Genomic DNA, 16,785 nt, shown 5'->3' with positions numbered 1-16,785 from the left:
AATTCTTCACGTCGCTTCTGTTGCCACTAGGTTTCTATTACCTTGCTATCCTTCCAAGATAAGACTTTCTCTACATTACTAACCTTGTTTTCTCCTCTCCTCCCAGATCGCATCAGCAGGGTCTCCCGTCGGCTCTACTTTCTCAAGCCTCTCGATCCGCCATTCTAGCACTTCCCTCCTTTACCAACCCAAGCTCACCGTCCCAGGCTTTGTCATATATTTGGAAATTAAAGTGCATCCTCTTTAAGAATCTTTTCATCCTTTCGGTGTGCTATACTTACCCTTCTATTTGTTGTAGCGACCTTGTACTCCATCCGTCTTGCTTCCGTTCGATTAGTACGGTCCTGTCAGTACTTACTACAGCCGTCGCTGGTGAGATGAATTCCCTTCCTCATATCTTTCCACTATTCTGACTTCCTCCTTATATTGAAGATCCTCTCTCATCTCCTGTCTTCATTTTTGCATTCAGAAGAAACCTTCCCGTCTGCCATCCATTGCCAAGAACCGGAGACACCTCGCAACCACTCTGAGTCACCAGATTCCCAGATTTGACCAGGGTTTTCTTCCCCAGAGGGTTTCCCTGGTGGCCCTGTCCTTTCTCCTGGTTAACCTCATTCCGGGTCGGGGAGGGCAGGACTGTTCCAGGAGGGCTTTCACTGCTGCATTTGGCTCTTCCAGATTGGACTCTTCTGTCTGTCAAGGTGAGATTGTTAAACATTTGCCATTCAGTTGGTGTTAGTAATACAACCATACTGGGATTAAGAAGATTGAGCAAGTGAGGAAGAACGCTCATGAGAGAGAGAGACAAAGGGCTATGATTCTACGCCAGGGAGGGACCAGTACTTCCTCTTTAAAACAGAAGAACAACCAATGTATGTTGTTGGTGGAACCCGGGAGGTTCAAAGCTGGCGAGAGACCAGTGAGCCACAGGAAGTCCTTGTCCTAGAGGACTCCGGCAACCACAATGCGGAAGAAGCACAGAGAGGGCCAAGAGCCAAACCGTGTATCCCCAAGAACGGGAATCGAGACGGTGACGTGACTGTAAAGAGGTGGACCGGCTGGTTCTCAAGCAACACCCAGACCACAACTGCAAATGCTCAGCGGAGCCGCACTCTGGTGCCTGGAGAAAGAAGACATGTTGGACTACAGAAGAGACAAGAGGCAGCCCGACCGCACAGGAAGAACAGGTGATGTAAATCCTTCAGAAACAAGGTAACGGGAGCGGCTATTGACCGTGGGGTGGTGGGGGAACAAGGCAGGAAGAGCCTCAGGGGACTAATCATACTTGTCCCATTGGTTGTGACCTTAAAGAAAGTGAAGATAAGATATAAGTGGACCCATCATACTTGTCCCAGTGGTTCTGAATACCCTAAAGGAAGTGAAGGGTGCAAAGGGACTCGACATAATGGTCCAGATAGCCGTTTAGAGACACTGCAAGAGTCCAAAAGGGAGAAGGGTCAAGACCCTATTGTGTGAAACCAAGGAACTGTATTGAAAGCAAAGGGGAAGCAGAAAAGTTGTACAAATCCCCTAGAATTATTAAAGGATTCGATTCACATGGTTACTAAGAACTATTTGAAATAGACTGTTGAGGCTGAAAGAAGCCTGTGCAGGAGAAGGGAATCATTCTCTTGGATCCCTTTTTTTCTTTTGATTAGTGGCAGGGTTTGAATAGGATAGCTTTTGGACGGAGTACGGTTCATTGCTTTGGACTGCCTTACTGACAACAAGGCCCATAGTTAGTTTGTGTCAGGTAGGGCAAACCTTTGTTATAGGGACAGATAGGTCTTCTTTCTTAATATTTTAATAAAAAAGAATTCTAAGAATGCCACCATTTGGTCCACCTCCTTCTGACCTACCACAGATAGCAAAAATGGAAGTTGAGGGTGATGAGAGTCAAAGTAGTCAGCGATGTAGGAAGACCTGTTGCAGAGAGATTGTGCATTCCACAAGCCAAGTGAAAGAGTGATGGAAGGTGGGGCAGAGAAGCAAGTGTTGTGCGGTAAGCAAAGGAGATAAATGTTCATGGAAATCCTGGGGGAATGGGAGCATCTGGATTGAGGGATACAGGTGCCAAGGGCAGCAGGGTGATGGAGAGCTACGGAGTGGGGTGATTGAGGTTTAAGTAAGACTAAGTTTTGCTGAAGGCTATGAGAGATGGGGTGGAGAAGTGTGAGTACAAGGAGGAATGGAGCAAAGTCAAGGTGCTTGCCGGGGGTTAGGAGAAATAGGCAAGTTAAGGAAGGTGTAGCCCAAGTGGGAGAGGGGTAGGTTGGTGAGCAGAAAAGTAAGTGGAGAAAGGTTGGCTGGGAAGGAGCAGGTGCAAGTTCTGATGTGGGCAAGAATGGGGCAAACATAACCAAAAGACAGTTAACAGGCCCAAAACAGTTATGTTCCGAGGCCCTGTGAGGTAATGGCAACTCTACAGTGAATGGAGAGTGGCTGGGTGGATGAATCTCTGTGTGTACGGAAATTGGGCGAAGGGCAAGCACAGCAAAGTCCTGGCATGAGCAGGGGCTATGGCTATAGGCCCTTTTGAAACACAAGCCCAGACAGGGACTTACCCTTTGCTGCTTTTGGCCCTTAGCTGCAGACACCCGGGCTAGACACACATGGGAGACTCAATAACAAGTGTTTTGCATGATCCTCTGGGAGCCAATCAGAGTGCTCAAGACGGATTCCAGACCTCCAGCCAGGATGCAGACTTTGTCCTGGCTGTCATATTTCCCGTCCTCCCCCCGAAATGCAAATTTATAGGGACAGCAAAAGAGGTGAAAAAGGGATGCTGGGAGCCACAGACAACCTACAATTGTAGATGGACCACTATCAGCAACTTGGTGCATTTCATAAGAGGCTTCTGAATGACATAGGCAAGAGTCAAGATTAAGCTGCCTATCGGAACCCCCCGCAGAACATATCCCTGTTGTTATCTTCATTTATGTGCATTTGTCTTCAACTATATTAATGACCTGTAGGCTGCCACTGTGCATTTGCTTATGCCACCTTGAATAAAGAAAGATGTTCCCTGCAACACACTAAAGCGGGGCAAGATGAATGGTTCATATGGCTTATTCTGTTCTGCCTTGGTAGACTATGTTGTATAGCTCAGTGGCAGCGCGGTCGTCTTGGAAGCAAGACGACGCAGAGCAACACAGTTTCGAATCCCGGGTTCACGCTTAGAAACCTCTTCAGTTAAGCGTGTTATGAAAAAACAATTGTATCTTGTAATTGTTGTAACTTGTGCCTTCCTGCTTGCTGTTGGTGGCCTACATAACCAACAAGAATTGTATTAGTATAGCACCGTCCCTGTGTTTTACAAATAGTGCGTTGGGCGATAGTAGCCCGTTTGGAACCATGGAAACTTTTATACATTACAACAGATCATAAGGAAAGGAAGCACTGCATCAGTCTGTGTGTTTTCCAGCACCGTCTCACAAAATATTTTTTCACCCTGTCTCCAGGACACTTGCTGAGCACTGCCGAAGTGGAGTCTGCACTAGTGGAACACTACGCTGTGGCAGAGGCAGCAGTCGTGAGCCATCCACACCCTGTTAAAGGAGAGTGCCTCTACTGCTTTGTAACTTTAAAGGATGGCCATGCATTTACCAGTACACTAATCGAGGAACTGAAAAGACTAGGTATGTCTTATTTATTGTGTTGACATTTTGTTTCACAGGCAGGTTAGGGTGGAGGCAGTCAGGCTCCTGAGATATCAGAGTCCTCTGCACTGTAGGTGAATCGCATTGGGTTACCATGAGAATGCTCTTATATGGGGAAAAAACAAATGTTCAAGAAAAGTCATAAGATGTACACCTAAAAGAACTCCCATCTAGGGTAGAGTATCAGAATTTACTGCTCTGTTTTATTTATTTATTTTATTTTATTGTTCGCTTGTTAGGCGTTTCTACAGCAAGACAATTCTGTTTCAAAGCGCCCACAGGGCAACAGAGAGGGAACATGGGAATGGAACACATTAAATACATTAAAAAATTAACTACAGTGGCAGGAAAAAAGGACGAGCCTACTATGCCTTGTGAGTATTCAGAACGTGCAAGTGCAGCAAGGAAGAGGGCAGTGGGGGTAGGTGCTGCGGTGTCCATGCTGGTGGGTAAGCCGCATATGGAGTGCAACGTATGGTAAGTGGTACACGGCCTGGAGCCACGTTGGGTGGAAAGTGCGAACCTCCAGGGTGGAGGGTGAGCGAAGGCGAGTGTTGGAGGTAGACTGAAGCAGGGGCGATTGGGTGTGGGAGGTTAAGGGCCTCGAGGATGCATAAAGGCTCTGACACCAATCGCAGCAACTGTGAGATTAGCAGAGGAGTGAAGAAGGGAAGGAAGACGTAAAGAGGAAAGTCTTGAGAATCTTCTGGAATTTAAGAAAGTCCTGCTCAAGACGCAGAGGGAGGGGGAGACTGTTCTGTTTTGTCTTTAATTCTGCATAAATACCCATGGGGTGCTATGGACTCCAACAATTGCCAATTACGCCAACATCACCCCACTTGTTACTCTGGTAAATTTCCAGAACTGGGTGGTGGTAACGGCAATCTAATTTGGCAGTATTGGCGTGAAATTACTGACAAACTCGTCATTGAATTCTTTCTTGCTCTTTGTCGGGGGATGTCATCAGGAAAACGCTGCCACTTCGTTCCAGGTATATGGGATAAGGATGTTTCTCCAACATGGGGTCTGGCATGGATTCACAGTCCTCTCCCTAAGCTCCTCCTCTGCCAGCCTTCTTCAGATTGTTACCGCACGCTTCAATGTTGGGAGTTCTCGCGTTTGCTCTGCGAGCTACCTCTGCATTCTTTCATGGAAAAAGGTTCTATTTTTGTTCCAAAAGAGCCTGTGTGCTATTCTCTGCATCTGCCGACAACGGGGATCCATTGTCGGTGAAGTTCAGTGCCCCTCAAGGGCGAAGATGGCGAAGTTTCCAGAAGTGCCCTCTGACCATGACGGAAGAAGAAAGGAAGATCCCTCTTCAAGTCCTGCACCAAGTGCAGATTTCAAAATGTGTTTGTGTAGAACAAGCACCTGCAATGTCTCTATTGCCTGCTTCTGGACCACAAGGAAGGAGATTGCGAGATATGCAGTGGCTTCTCCAAGAAGACGACGAAGGCCAGCTACAATAAACTGGCTTCGTGGCTGAACGCCAAGGCCTCTGTCCTGTGCTGCAAGGGCGGTCGGTCTGAGGAGCGCTCTTATATAAGTCCTGTGAGGGCACCTCACCCGTGGGGGCCCAAGATAAGGCCAAGAACTGCAAGTCTGGGTACACTGGGGTCGCTGCCGAAGCGAGTCCCACGGCAGACAGGGCGCTATGGACATCATCTTCCACCTCCATTGCCAGCCGGAAATCAAGCTCCTCCTCGAAGAGAAAGTCATCCAACCCAGCTAAACTGCAGGGGAAGCCAGAGAACCCACGGACCGAGGAGAAGGCTCAGCTGCGCAAAAAGGCCCAGGCGGCACAGGAGAAGTCTTTGTCGATGATAGAGCTGTTGGCGGCTGCTCTCTCGAAAGCTAAAGGGGCTGACCCTGAGAAGGTAGGCCCCTCAACGCTGAAGGTATCCCTCCCTCCAAGGCGCAAGCCCGCCGTGGTGACTTTGACATGGCCTGCCGGCATGCCGGAGAAGGGGGCACTGTCTCAGAACCCGGTTCCAGCCCCTCGGGGTGGAAAAGGGGGAGGGGCTATGGCCCAAGCCATGGAAATTTCATCCACTACGTCGAGGACCTGGAGTCCCTACACATGGTCCACGAGGACGTGGAAGAGGATGATGACGGCACAGGGCCTAGTGTTCCGATCACGCCAGTTCCACTGAGGGATGTGTCTCTAGACATCCTATCAACCCTCCACACCTTGGGGTGGGAGATTCAGAGGAGGATGGCGCAAAGGCCCCCGACCATCCGACGTCCCCATTTCAACCTCCAAATCCGCGTCGCGCCCCCTTTGCCCCAGCAGACCCAGACACGGGTACAAGGATGGATACAGCCATGATGACAACGATATTGTCAGAGCTGACAGCAGGTCCCCGCAGTTTAGGGCATCCCCACCGAACAAGGTGGGGTCATTCTATTGCATGATCGCTAGAGCCTCCGAGCTGTTCCAGCTTGTGCCCAAAGAAACCAGGAAGGAGGGTTTCCTGTACCAGAGGAGCGAGGCCAAGAAGAATACAATCATGGTGATGTCCCCCCCCTGGATGACGTGTGGGAAGATGGTCTGGCCCTTTTGTAGAACCCTTGCACGGCTCCAACCAAGCGGGATAGGCTGGAGAAGTAGTACCAGCTACCAGAATCTGCACCCAAGTCCCTGCGGTCGCAACAATCGCCTTATTCGGTGGTTTCGGTGGCTGCGGGGAAACAGTCATCAAACCCGTCTTCTTCAATCCCTCCGGACAGTGAGGTTAAGAAAATGGACGCCATGGAGAGGAAAGAGATTTACACTGCGGCGTCCACCATCATGGCGATCCTAGCCAGGTATGACAGGGAGCTGTGGTACAAGCTGGGTCTGATTTTGGAGTTGCTCCCGGACAACAAGAGGATGGAGGCGATAGTCCTCTTCCAGGAGGGAGAAGTAGCGTCGGATCACGCAATCACAATGGCGCTGGACGTTGCCGACACAGGGTTCCGGCAGATGGGGAACAGTGTCTGCCTTTGTCGCCAAGGCTGGTTAAAGGCCACAAATTTCCACCAGGAGGTCCGAAAAAAAAAAAGGTACTGGACATGGCTTTCGACAGATAACCTTTTCGGGAAGGCCATTGACTAGTTCCTACAGGCCATCAAGGCGGATATGGAGACGCCCTGTTCCCTGGGCACCCTCCAACAGCAGCACCGCTCTTCCCTTCACTCCTCCAGTGGAAAGTCGGGCAGGTCTCCTAACGGTTTCTCCTCCTTGTACCGTCAGCCTTCCAGATCCACGACCCACGAAGCCCACAGAGAACGTTCTCAGGCCTACAGTGAAGGAGGACAGCGTCGCTGTCGCCAGCAGGGTACAGGCGCCAAAGCAATCCTGAACCGGCCAAGGTGTCAGGCCCCTACACGTGCACCCCAGTAGAAGGCTGGCTGACGAGGTTCGTCAGTAAGTGGGAAAAGATCACCACCAACAGATGAGTGCCGGACGCTCTCGCCCAAGAACATACTGTGGAATTTCAGCACGGGTGTCCGTGGAACCCTCCAGTGGTCCCTCAGGAGCAGCACATCCCTCAGCTCTTGAAGGAGGTACGGGCCATGCTACTAAAAGGGGCGATAGAGCTGGTTCCCCAGCAAGTCCGGGGCTCCGGAGTATTTTCTAGATACTTCTTGATGAGAAAGAAGATGGGAGAATGGAGGCCCATTCTAGACCTGCAACGTCTGAACAAGTACCTCAAGTCTCCAAAAATGAGGATGGTCACGTTGCCGGACGTGCTCGGCCAACTGGAAAGAGGGAATTTCTTGACTTCGCTGGACCTGGAGGACGCCTACTTCCATGTCCTCATTCACAGAAAACACCGGAAGTTTCTATGCTTTGTAGTGCAGGGACAGCACTACCAGTTCAAGGCCCTCACCTTCAGCTTGAAGTCGTCCCCCAGAGTGTTCACAAAGTACCTGGCACTGATGGCAGCCCATCTGGATCTACGGGGGATTCACTTGTACCCATACCTTGATGACTGGCTTATCTGGGCTCGCTCGCTAGAGTTGGCTGTCAGACACACAGAGGTGACGTCAAAATGCTGATGGATCGGCGATTCTCCATCAATTATCCAAAGTCCTGCTTGACACCATCGCAGAACGTGCTGTTCCTCGGGGCCAGACTCAATACAGTGTCCTGCCTTGCATCACCCTGGGAGGAGAGGGTAGCAGCCATTCAGGGGGAATGTGCAGCGGCTGTTTATGAAGACGGCCGCAGTGCGGGCCATCAAGTCGTTGCTCGGCATGATGTCGTCCTGCATTTACCTCATCCGACTCTGCCGGTTACAGATGCAACCTCTTCAGGAGTTCCTGGACGCTCGTTGGGTACAAGTGTCCGGAAACTTTGCAGACAGGATCACTTTGGATGACAAGTTCCGTGGGGTGGTCGGGCGTCCGCTCCAACATCGCCCGGGGCACAGAGTTTCAGAACCCTCCATTCCAGGAAACGGTCACCACTGCTGGGAAGCCCACACCGGACGTCTGCACGGCAGAGGCCTGTGGCTACTGGAGGAGAAGGATCTCCATATCAACATCCTGGAACTACGGGCAGTGTTCTGGGCCCTCAAGACATTGCTTCGGTCTCTGAAGGGCAAGGTGGTGAGGATTGTCACAGACAACACCACCATGATGTTCTACATCAGGAAACAAGGGGGCACTCGAACCCCGGCACTCTAGAGGGAAGCACAAGACTTATGGCACTGGGACGTAGGACAAGACATGTTCCTCGTCCCTCTTCACCTAGCAGGAGTAGGAACACCATTGCGGATTCCCTCTGCAGGGAATTTGCGCTCCTGGCACGAGTGGGAACTTCGGCAGGACCACGTGGACCACATCTTCGCCAAGTGGGGCAGGGCCCGATTGATCTATTTGCGACGGTGGAAAACTCCAAATGCCAGATGTTTGCCAGCAGATTACACCAACCACGAAGTCTGGGGGACGCGTTCTCTTTCCCGGTGGAAGAGATGTTTCTGTACGCATTTCCCCGGTTGACTCTCCTGCTAAGAGTCATTGATACTCTGTGTCAGTGCAGGATGATACTCATCGCCCCGGCATGGCCGAGGCAGATTGGGTATTCTTGCCTTCTCAGCCTGTCAGCGTCACCTCCGATCAAGCTACCAGTGGTCACGGAACTTCTCGCCAGAGGAGGCGGTGCAGTCCTGCATCAAGACCCAGGAACGCTCAAACTGAGCACTTGGCTCATGCAGCCCTAGAGTTTGGAGGAAATGAGTTGCCTGTGGACTGCAGGGAGGTCCGCGCCTAGGCCATGATGTCATTGACTTTAAAGTGCTATGGTCACAAGTGGAAGCATTTCACTACGTGGTTCCGGTCGCAGAAGATTACCCCTCTGAGGTTCACACCACGCAGATTCTTCCATATTTACCATCCTTGGCCAAGGCCAGACTGGTGCTTGCCTCGATTAAGGTACATCTAGCGCTACACCAGGTCTGCAGGAAGGTCTTCTCTATGGTCTCATCAATGAATTCCTCAAAGGACTTTTTCGTTCATTCCTACCGGTGAAGGCTCCTGCCCCGTCATGGGAACTCAACGTGGTGCTGACGAGGCTCATGGGAGGGTCCCCTTTGAGCCTATGCATCAGGCCCCTCTCAAGTTCCTCTTGTGCAAAACGGCTTTCCTGGTGGCCATCATCTGCGCCAGGAGGGTTGGTAAGATACGGGCCCTATCCTGCAAGCAGCCATACCTGACTTTCCACGAATCGAGGGTGGTTCTGCGGATGCACCCCTCTTTCATGCCGAAGTTTCTGTTGGAATTCCACCTCAACAAACCTTTGATGTTGCCCGTTTTATTCCCCACGGAAACCTTCGTCACTGGCTGAAAGGGCCGTGCCCTGAAATTCTACATGGCATGCGCGAAGAGTTTTTGAAAAACTTCACAGCTGTTTGTGAACTTTGGTCCTGTGAACCATGGTAAGGCCTTGTCCAAGGTTTCCATCTCAAGTTGGCTCTCCGGCTGCATCATGCACTGTCAACGGTTGGCGAACCGACCGCTGTCCGGCTGTCCGAGAGTCCATTCCACTAGAGTGATTGCTGCGACAACGGCATCCCTTGCTGGACATCTGCAGGTCTGCTACGTGGAGGTCCATGCACACCTTGACGAGGTTCTACTGCATCGACAGGGATTCCAGGGAGGAGTCCAGAGTCGGCTAAGCAGTGCTATGCAAGAGTTGATTGCCACCTCCCGTGGTTGTGTAATGTTTTACTACTCTGTATTCGTTATTCATGAGCATGTGAATCCATGGCAGACCCCATGCTTCAGAAGGAACAAGTTACCTACCTGTAACTATTGTTCTCCGGCATTGGTCTGGCATGGATTCACATGCGAACCCTCCCTCTGTCCCCTCTGCACCTCTTCTTGGTCATACTGCCACTTTACGTGCTTAACAAATCTGAAGTTGGCTGCCAGAGGAGTTTTTCTTTCTACCGAGGATTCCCAGCCTGACTGGGAATATTCATGAGCATGTGACTCCATGCCAGACCCATGCTGGCGAACAGGTAAGTAACTTGTTCCTTCTCCCTGTTTGATATCTTGGTACTTTATTTTAAACCCTAGTATATTTCTGCTCCTCGAGTTTCTAATGTCTCCAGTGATCATCACTCATTGAGCCAAGTAGAATGGTGCGGTGAAAAATCAATTTTCTTAAGCACGCCACACTGTTTCAGAAGTGTCTTCCAAGGGGAGTGTGCTAGCTTCTAGCATTCCTTGGGTGTGGGGTCACATGTTTGGGCAGCACTTTGGGAAACACTTGTGTATAGGCATGTTATAAATGCCTTATCATATCATTTCAAATCGATCTGCATGTTAACTGAAGTCATGTATGAAACCCTCTTTTTATGGGGTAAGTGGAGGGAGTACTTACAAAATACCTTTGCAACCACTGAACATGAGTCCCTTATCCACTCTATGAAAGGTCAATAATTTGTTTTTGAAAGAAACCTTACTTTGTGCTATATCCTACCATGGCATTTGGGCAACGAGAAGATCGCAGGCCTGTCTGCTGCTAATGCAATGGAAACTGACAAAATAAGCCTTCAATTCTTATAGCTTTTGTTGATTAGAAGAAACAGTCATGTTACCTGTTTGTTTAAGCTTCATATGTTTGTATCTAAATTGTAGAAAATTCATAGCTGCAGCTCTTGTCTGTGTTTTGTTTTGCAGTCAGGGAAAAGATTGGACCAATTGCAACACCGGATTATATACAGAACGCCCCAAGTTTGCCAAAGACACGATCAGGTAAGAATGCATTCTTGCAGAAAGAGAATGTTTAATGTAACATTACTATGTCCTCCCTACATTCTTACTCTAGTTTTGTATGAGTCAAGACTTTATGCTGATTGAATCAAATCAATTTGGGACGCTATGTCTGGCAAGAGGGACTAGATTTCCTGCTCGTAGGATCAAATTGGCATCCCCTAGTGTACCAGCGTAGTTTCCCTAAGCAGCGCTTCTCTGCAAAGTTAAGCCTTTGATCTCTTCCTCGAATTTCAGAAAAGTTTTCCAAGCACTGGTCATCTCCCACTTGGTCAGTGGCAACGCCCTACTTGCAGAAGCACCGATGCCCCACTGAACACTGTCCAGCCCGCAACACTGCACATTTTCACAAGACTAAGAGAATGTGACCAATTAACTTCTTCTCAACGAGTTGCAAAGAGCTGTACTGGCTTTGCTTTCAAGCATGCATCATGTTCAAAACTGTCTACATTATCTACAAAGCAGTCACAACATAAACGCCTTTCTACTTTCCGAGAAACTCACCTTCGAATGGATTGTGTCCTCCCACGTATTCCTCATCTTTGACATGTAATGTCTATCCTCATCTGCTTCGGCAAAACATTTCGGCAGAGGGTGCTGTGCGTCGAGTCGATGTCCCTCAAAGGCCTCTGTCGAGGGTGATTTCATGGAAGGGTAAATATAGCACGTGAAGCGCCCGTTGGCCTCCGTTACGTTGTTCCGCAAACAGCGTTTGCTTCGTGTGAAATTCGGCGCACCTCCTCTGTGACGTTTGTTACAAAACATTGACAAATCATCGAGAAAATGATGTCTTCTTCGACACCATTGACGCCAAAGTCTGGCTTTAAAAAATGTCGAGATTGCGGGTCAAAGATGTCTGTAACCGACCTGCTTCATATCAGTCTGTGTTACGTTGGGGAGGACCACAATACTACTGATCGTTCCAAGTGCCAATCCATGACGGGAAAAGCCTTGAGGGAACGGAAGGGGAAACTTAAGGTAGGAAAAATCCACAAATCCCTTAAGCCCCGACCCGCAAGGCCTTCGACCAACGAGTCGAGAGGAGACTCTCCTCGGTGGAAGAAGGCTAAGCGTTCTAGGTCAAGGAGTGGTTCCCACCACTTGTCATCTTCGAAGAAATCGAAGAGGCACCTAAAAAGGTCACCTTCGTTGACATCTTCATCTAACGGTTCCCCTGAAAGGGTTGCTTGCCCTACAAAAAAATCAACGCCGCCTGAAAGGGAAGCATTCAGGGTGGAAATGTTGAACATTTTCAACAAACTAAAGAAGTGCTCCGACCGAGCCATCGAAAGAAAGCCGGAAAGGAGAGGTCTCAACCATAAACCCACGCGCCCTCAAGCCTGGGTAAAAGGCCTGATCCGCATCGAGAGCCCCTGAGGGCTCTATCTGAAAAATCTACGGATCACGAGAAATGGGGAGAAGTTGAGGTTGTTGACACCTTCGATGCCAGCAGTGCATTCGATGCCCGCCAGGCCCTCGATGCCTACTAAGCCCTCGACGTCGAAGTCTTCACGCCAGCTGCGCCACATTTGCCGACTAAGCAGTCACAGCCAAACGCCCTTTCAAAATCCGCGCAGACAAAGAAAATGTTGACGACTTCGACGTCGAAGTCTCCGGGTGCAAAACCAGACAAAATATTTGCTCCTCTCGCGAAAAAAGATTTTTTTCAAGTCTTACTTCTATTTTTGAAGAGGAAGAGCATTCAGACAACGATGTAGCCCCATTTGGTTTACAGTACAGTAAACCTAATGTACCAGAAATCTTTATATCTGAAGAAAGCAGAATGGAAGATTTGTATGAATACTTGCAAACAGCAAGTGGAGTTGATACTTCTCCAGAGCTGGAATTCGGAAAACCAGAACCAGGTGAACATGCTGACTCTTCTTATAGACAGCTCATGCCAAAAGTGGTCGAGTACTTGGGTTGGAGTAGGCCCCCATTATCCTATGACCAAGACGACCTCACAGACATTCTAGACAAGGGCCCACAAACTGATCCAATTTTGCCTTTTCATGTGGCATTTCAAAAAAGGGTGGCTAGGAACTGGGAGACTAATCCTGCAGTCGACAAAAACTTAACCAAAAAATACTGCGCCTCCAGTAGCGACCATGACTACCTGTCGAAACACCCCACTCCGAAGAGTCTGGTGGTGCAGGCAGCTACGGCTACTTCGGAACAAACAGCACACACTACCATCCCTCTTGATAGGGACAACAAGCGCATAGATGGATGGGCGAGAAAGGTATTTTCCAATGGGAGGATGGCATTAAAATCTGCCAACTCCACTTGCGCCCTCGCTAAGCTTTCGTATACTCTATGGGACTGTATCTCCATGACGGCAGAGCATATTCCCGAAGGGGAAGAAAGGCATGGCTTCTTAGCTATTATTAAGGACAGCAAAGAAGCCATGTGTGAGTCTCTTCAATCAGGAATGGATTCTGCAGATAGCATCAGCAGATCCATGGCTACCAGCACCGTGATGCGCAGATTTGCGTGGTTGAGGAAGTCAGGTTTTGCACCTGATGTGCAAGCTAGGCTTCTCAACATGCCTTTTGACACTTCACATCTTTTTGGCAACAAGGCTGTCGAGAGCCTTGAGAAGTTGCAGACCTCAAAAGTGGCTGCCAAATCTTTAGGCGCTGCTATTAGGCAACCTCAGCCTTTTCGCCCCAGTGAACAACCTTGGAGGGGTGGATCGTTTCGCTACTACTCTTCAGTTGGACGGGCAAGAGGAATGGCCAGTCAAAGAGGCCAGAGAAGATTTCCTCATGGTGGACGAAGTAAAGGTGCAAAGCCAGCTCAAGCAGCAGTCTCCTTAACATCGGCCTCTGCAGCAACCGCCACAAAACCACTCTGAGTTCTTGAGTCACAGTTCACTAGTGGGGGACAGACTGTCTCAGCATCTAGAAAAATGGCGAGACGTTACTAAAGATGCTTGGGCTCTGGAAACCGTAGCCCATGGTTACTGCCTTCCTTTCATAAGAAACCCTCAGAACAATCCACCGGGGAACCGCTCATTGAGAATTCCGGATCCGCACCTTGTGCAGGGCATTTTAACCCTGCTAGAGAAAGATGCCATAGAACCAGTACCTGTTGCAGAGACGAACAAGGGATGGTCCTCCCCATATTTTTTCATCCCCAAAAAGGAGAGAGGACTGAGGCCCATCTTGGACTTGAGATACTTGAACAAGTTCCTCAGGAAGGATAAGTTCAAGATGGTTGCACTTTCCCAGATCCTTCCGGCCCTCCAACTCCAGGATTGGTTGGTGTCATTGGACCTTCTGGATGCTTATTTTCATGTGCCCATCCATCTCAAGCACAGATAATACCTGTCATATGATGCATGCCTCCAGACGTCAGGATCAGGCCAGCCTTCCCCATTTGCAGGCTCCCATGGGGACCTTTAAGGCCCCAAAACGTTGTCAGAAGCCTTCCTGGAGCCAGTCCTGGCGCTGTTGGTGCCAGGCCCATATGATTTAATCATGTGAACAAGGATTCAGTGAACATGGAGGCACACATAGCCCAGTCTGGAGGAACTGAGCCATGCAGTCTAGCTTCCAGTGTGTGGCTGGGCTTGGGACTACTTTACCTGGGACTATTTGATCAAGGCTATGTAAACCACACTCAAAGGACAGAACACGCTTTGCGTTATTCCGCACTCCTGCAGCGTAACGCTCACTGTGTCTGCTCAGCTCCTGTTTACCCGGTCTTCAGCCATGCCTCAGGAACCACAGACCATCAGCACCTGTTGGAGAAAAGGAAAGAGAGATAAGCAGAAGAACAGCGGTTGTGTCCTTACCTAAGAGAAGCAGTCTTCTGCGTCCATCCGGACAGCCTTCTCTTCTGCTGTTCCCGGGAACCATTGCACCTGCAGAAAGAGACACAAGAAGGAAGAGTGAATACTCACCCAGAGGCGACAGTCTTCCAGCATTCCATCAAAGCGGTTCACGCGATCGCTGCTCCAGAGTCACACTGCACCTGCAGAAAGAGAAAACGAAACATCAGGTTAGTCGCGCAAAGGAGAAAAACCATTTCTAAACACATCGACGCCACGCTCTCACGCTAATACTCACTTGCAGAAATACGGCGCAGCGTCGTAGTGAGGAGTCCAATTCTTCATCTGGCACCTCCAAAACCACACCTGCAAAGGAATAGGCACAATAGTGACAACTTTGGCAACAAAAGAACACTTAAGCAAAACTGATACCAAGAACCGAATGGTATCAAAACTTACCTACTGAGTCACAGCTGGTCTGGATTCCTCTACAGGCCGCAGGATCCGTGACGCAACTAGATCCAGAGAAAAGCCTATTAACATTAATGCGCCCCTGCAATCAGATGCAGGACGGAGAGTCCACCATTAAAACACCTAAGGCAAACGCCCACCCTTGAGAGAAGCAGTGAGACAGAGAAAGACACGTGCAGACGTTCATCGCTCAGCTTCGTGCAACGCCCCCGTGGAGACCAGGTGAGCGTAACAATACCTGAGGTTCGCAGTTAGTGACTCGCATTATCAATTTCGAGTTCTGCCATTTGGGCTGGCCTCCGCCCAAGTGTTTTCAACAAACTGATGACGGTAGTGGCAGCTAGTCTCAGGAGAGGGGGGGATTCATGTCTACCCCTACCTGGACGATTGGCTGATCAGGGCGCGTTCTGCCGAACAAGCCTTACATCATTTCAGTCACCATCCACTCTCTTCACAGACTGGGCTTCTTCCTCAATTACAAGAAGTCCTATATTACACCTTCCCAAAAGCTCCAGTACATCGGAGCTGTGATAGATACATTCTTGGGAAAGAGCTTGCCACCCGAGGTGAGGGCTCAAGACATTCTTCAGATGGTGACCAAATTTCAGAGTGCCCAGAGTCTTCCGGCCTTTGATTTCTTTAGGTTGCTCGGCCTCATGGCATCCTGCCTTTTTCTGGTACTGGAGGCGCGCCTGAGAATGAGATCCCTTCAATGAGCTCTCAGAAGACAATAGTCCCAATTCTCAGGAAAGATGTCAAACCGACTTCAGATTCCAACCAGAGTGTCACAGGATCTTCTGTGGTGGGCCTGCAAGGAAAATATTCTGATTGGAGAGCCTTTTTGGCAACCATGGCCGGAGAGTACAGTAGTGATAGATGCCTGACTCACAGGGTGGGGACCCCACGCCAACGATCTGACAATTAGCGGTCGTTGGTCTCCATCGGAGTCCAAACTACACATCAGTCCTTTGGAGCTGAAAGCAATCAGACTAGCGCTGAAGGCTTTTCTGCCCTCTGTACGGGGAAAGAATGTCCTGATAATGACGGACAACACAGTGGCCATGTACTACCTCAACAAGAGAGGAGGTGTAGGGTCACTACCACTGTGCAGAGAAGCAATGCAGCTCTGGTACTGGCCAATTCAAGAAGGAATCTCCCTATCGGCAGTTCACCTAGCCGTAGAGGAGAGCACCGAGGCGGATGCTCTGAGCAGGCAGAGCAGAGTCTTCTGTGAGTGGGAACTAGCTCAGGAAATCCTTCAAGAGATCTTGTCCCTTTGGGGAATGCCTAAGGTAGATCTGTTTGCGACCGAGATCAGTCAAAAGTGTGAAAGATATTTCTCAAGGGAAATTCCCCCAAGAGGAGCTCTGGGAGACACGTTCGTAGTGGACTGGGAATTTCCACTCCTGTACGCGTTCCTTCCGGTCCCCGTCATTCCGCATGTAATCAGGAGGTTGAGAAGGTTCAGGAAACACATGATCCTAATTGCCCCGGATTGGGCGAGGAGAACGTGGTACCCGGACCCTCTGGACCTATCCATCTGTCCTCCGATGCCTCTTCCACAAAGAGAGGACCTTCTCTCATTCTAAAGGACACACCCTTGATGCCATCTTC

The 16,785-nt window shown here is 49.7% G+C and overlaps 1 protein-coding gene across 2 annotated transcripts in view; it reads left to right on the top strand.

The window, feature by feature from the left end:
• ACSS2 (acyl-CoA synthetase short chain family member 2) overlaps positions 1-16,785 on the top strand; it is a 948,517-nt gene that overhangs the window by 833,416 nt on the left and 98,316 nt on the right. For both annotated transcript variants that reach the window (XM_069652109.1, XM_069652108.1), the window contains 2 exons: positions 3,462-3,638; positions 10,833-10,907. In XM_069652109.1, the coding sequence (XP_069508210.1) occupies positions 3,462-3,638; positions 10,833-10,907 (252 nt within the window). The remainder of the gene's footprint in view (positions 1-3,461; positions 3,639-10,832; positions 10,908-16,785) is intronic.

This window comes from Ambystoma mexicanum, chromosome 3p (assembly GCF_040938575.1).
Source record: "Ambystoma mexicanum isolate Mex_15411 chromosome 3p, UKY_AmexF1_1, whole genome shotgun sequence".
In the NCBI taxonomy this organism is placed as follows: Eukaryota; Metazoa; Chordata; class Amphibia; order Caudata; family Ambystomatidae; genus Ambystoma; species Ambystoma mexicanum.
This window is presented reverse-complemented; position numbering and strand designations above follow the sequence as displayed.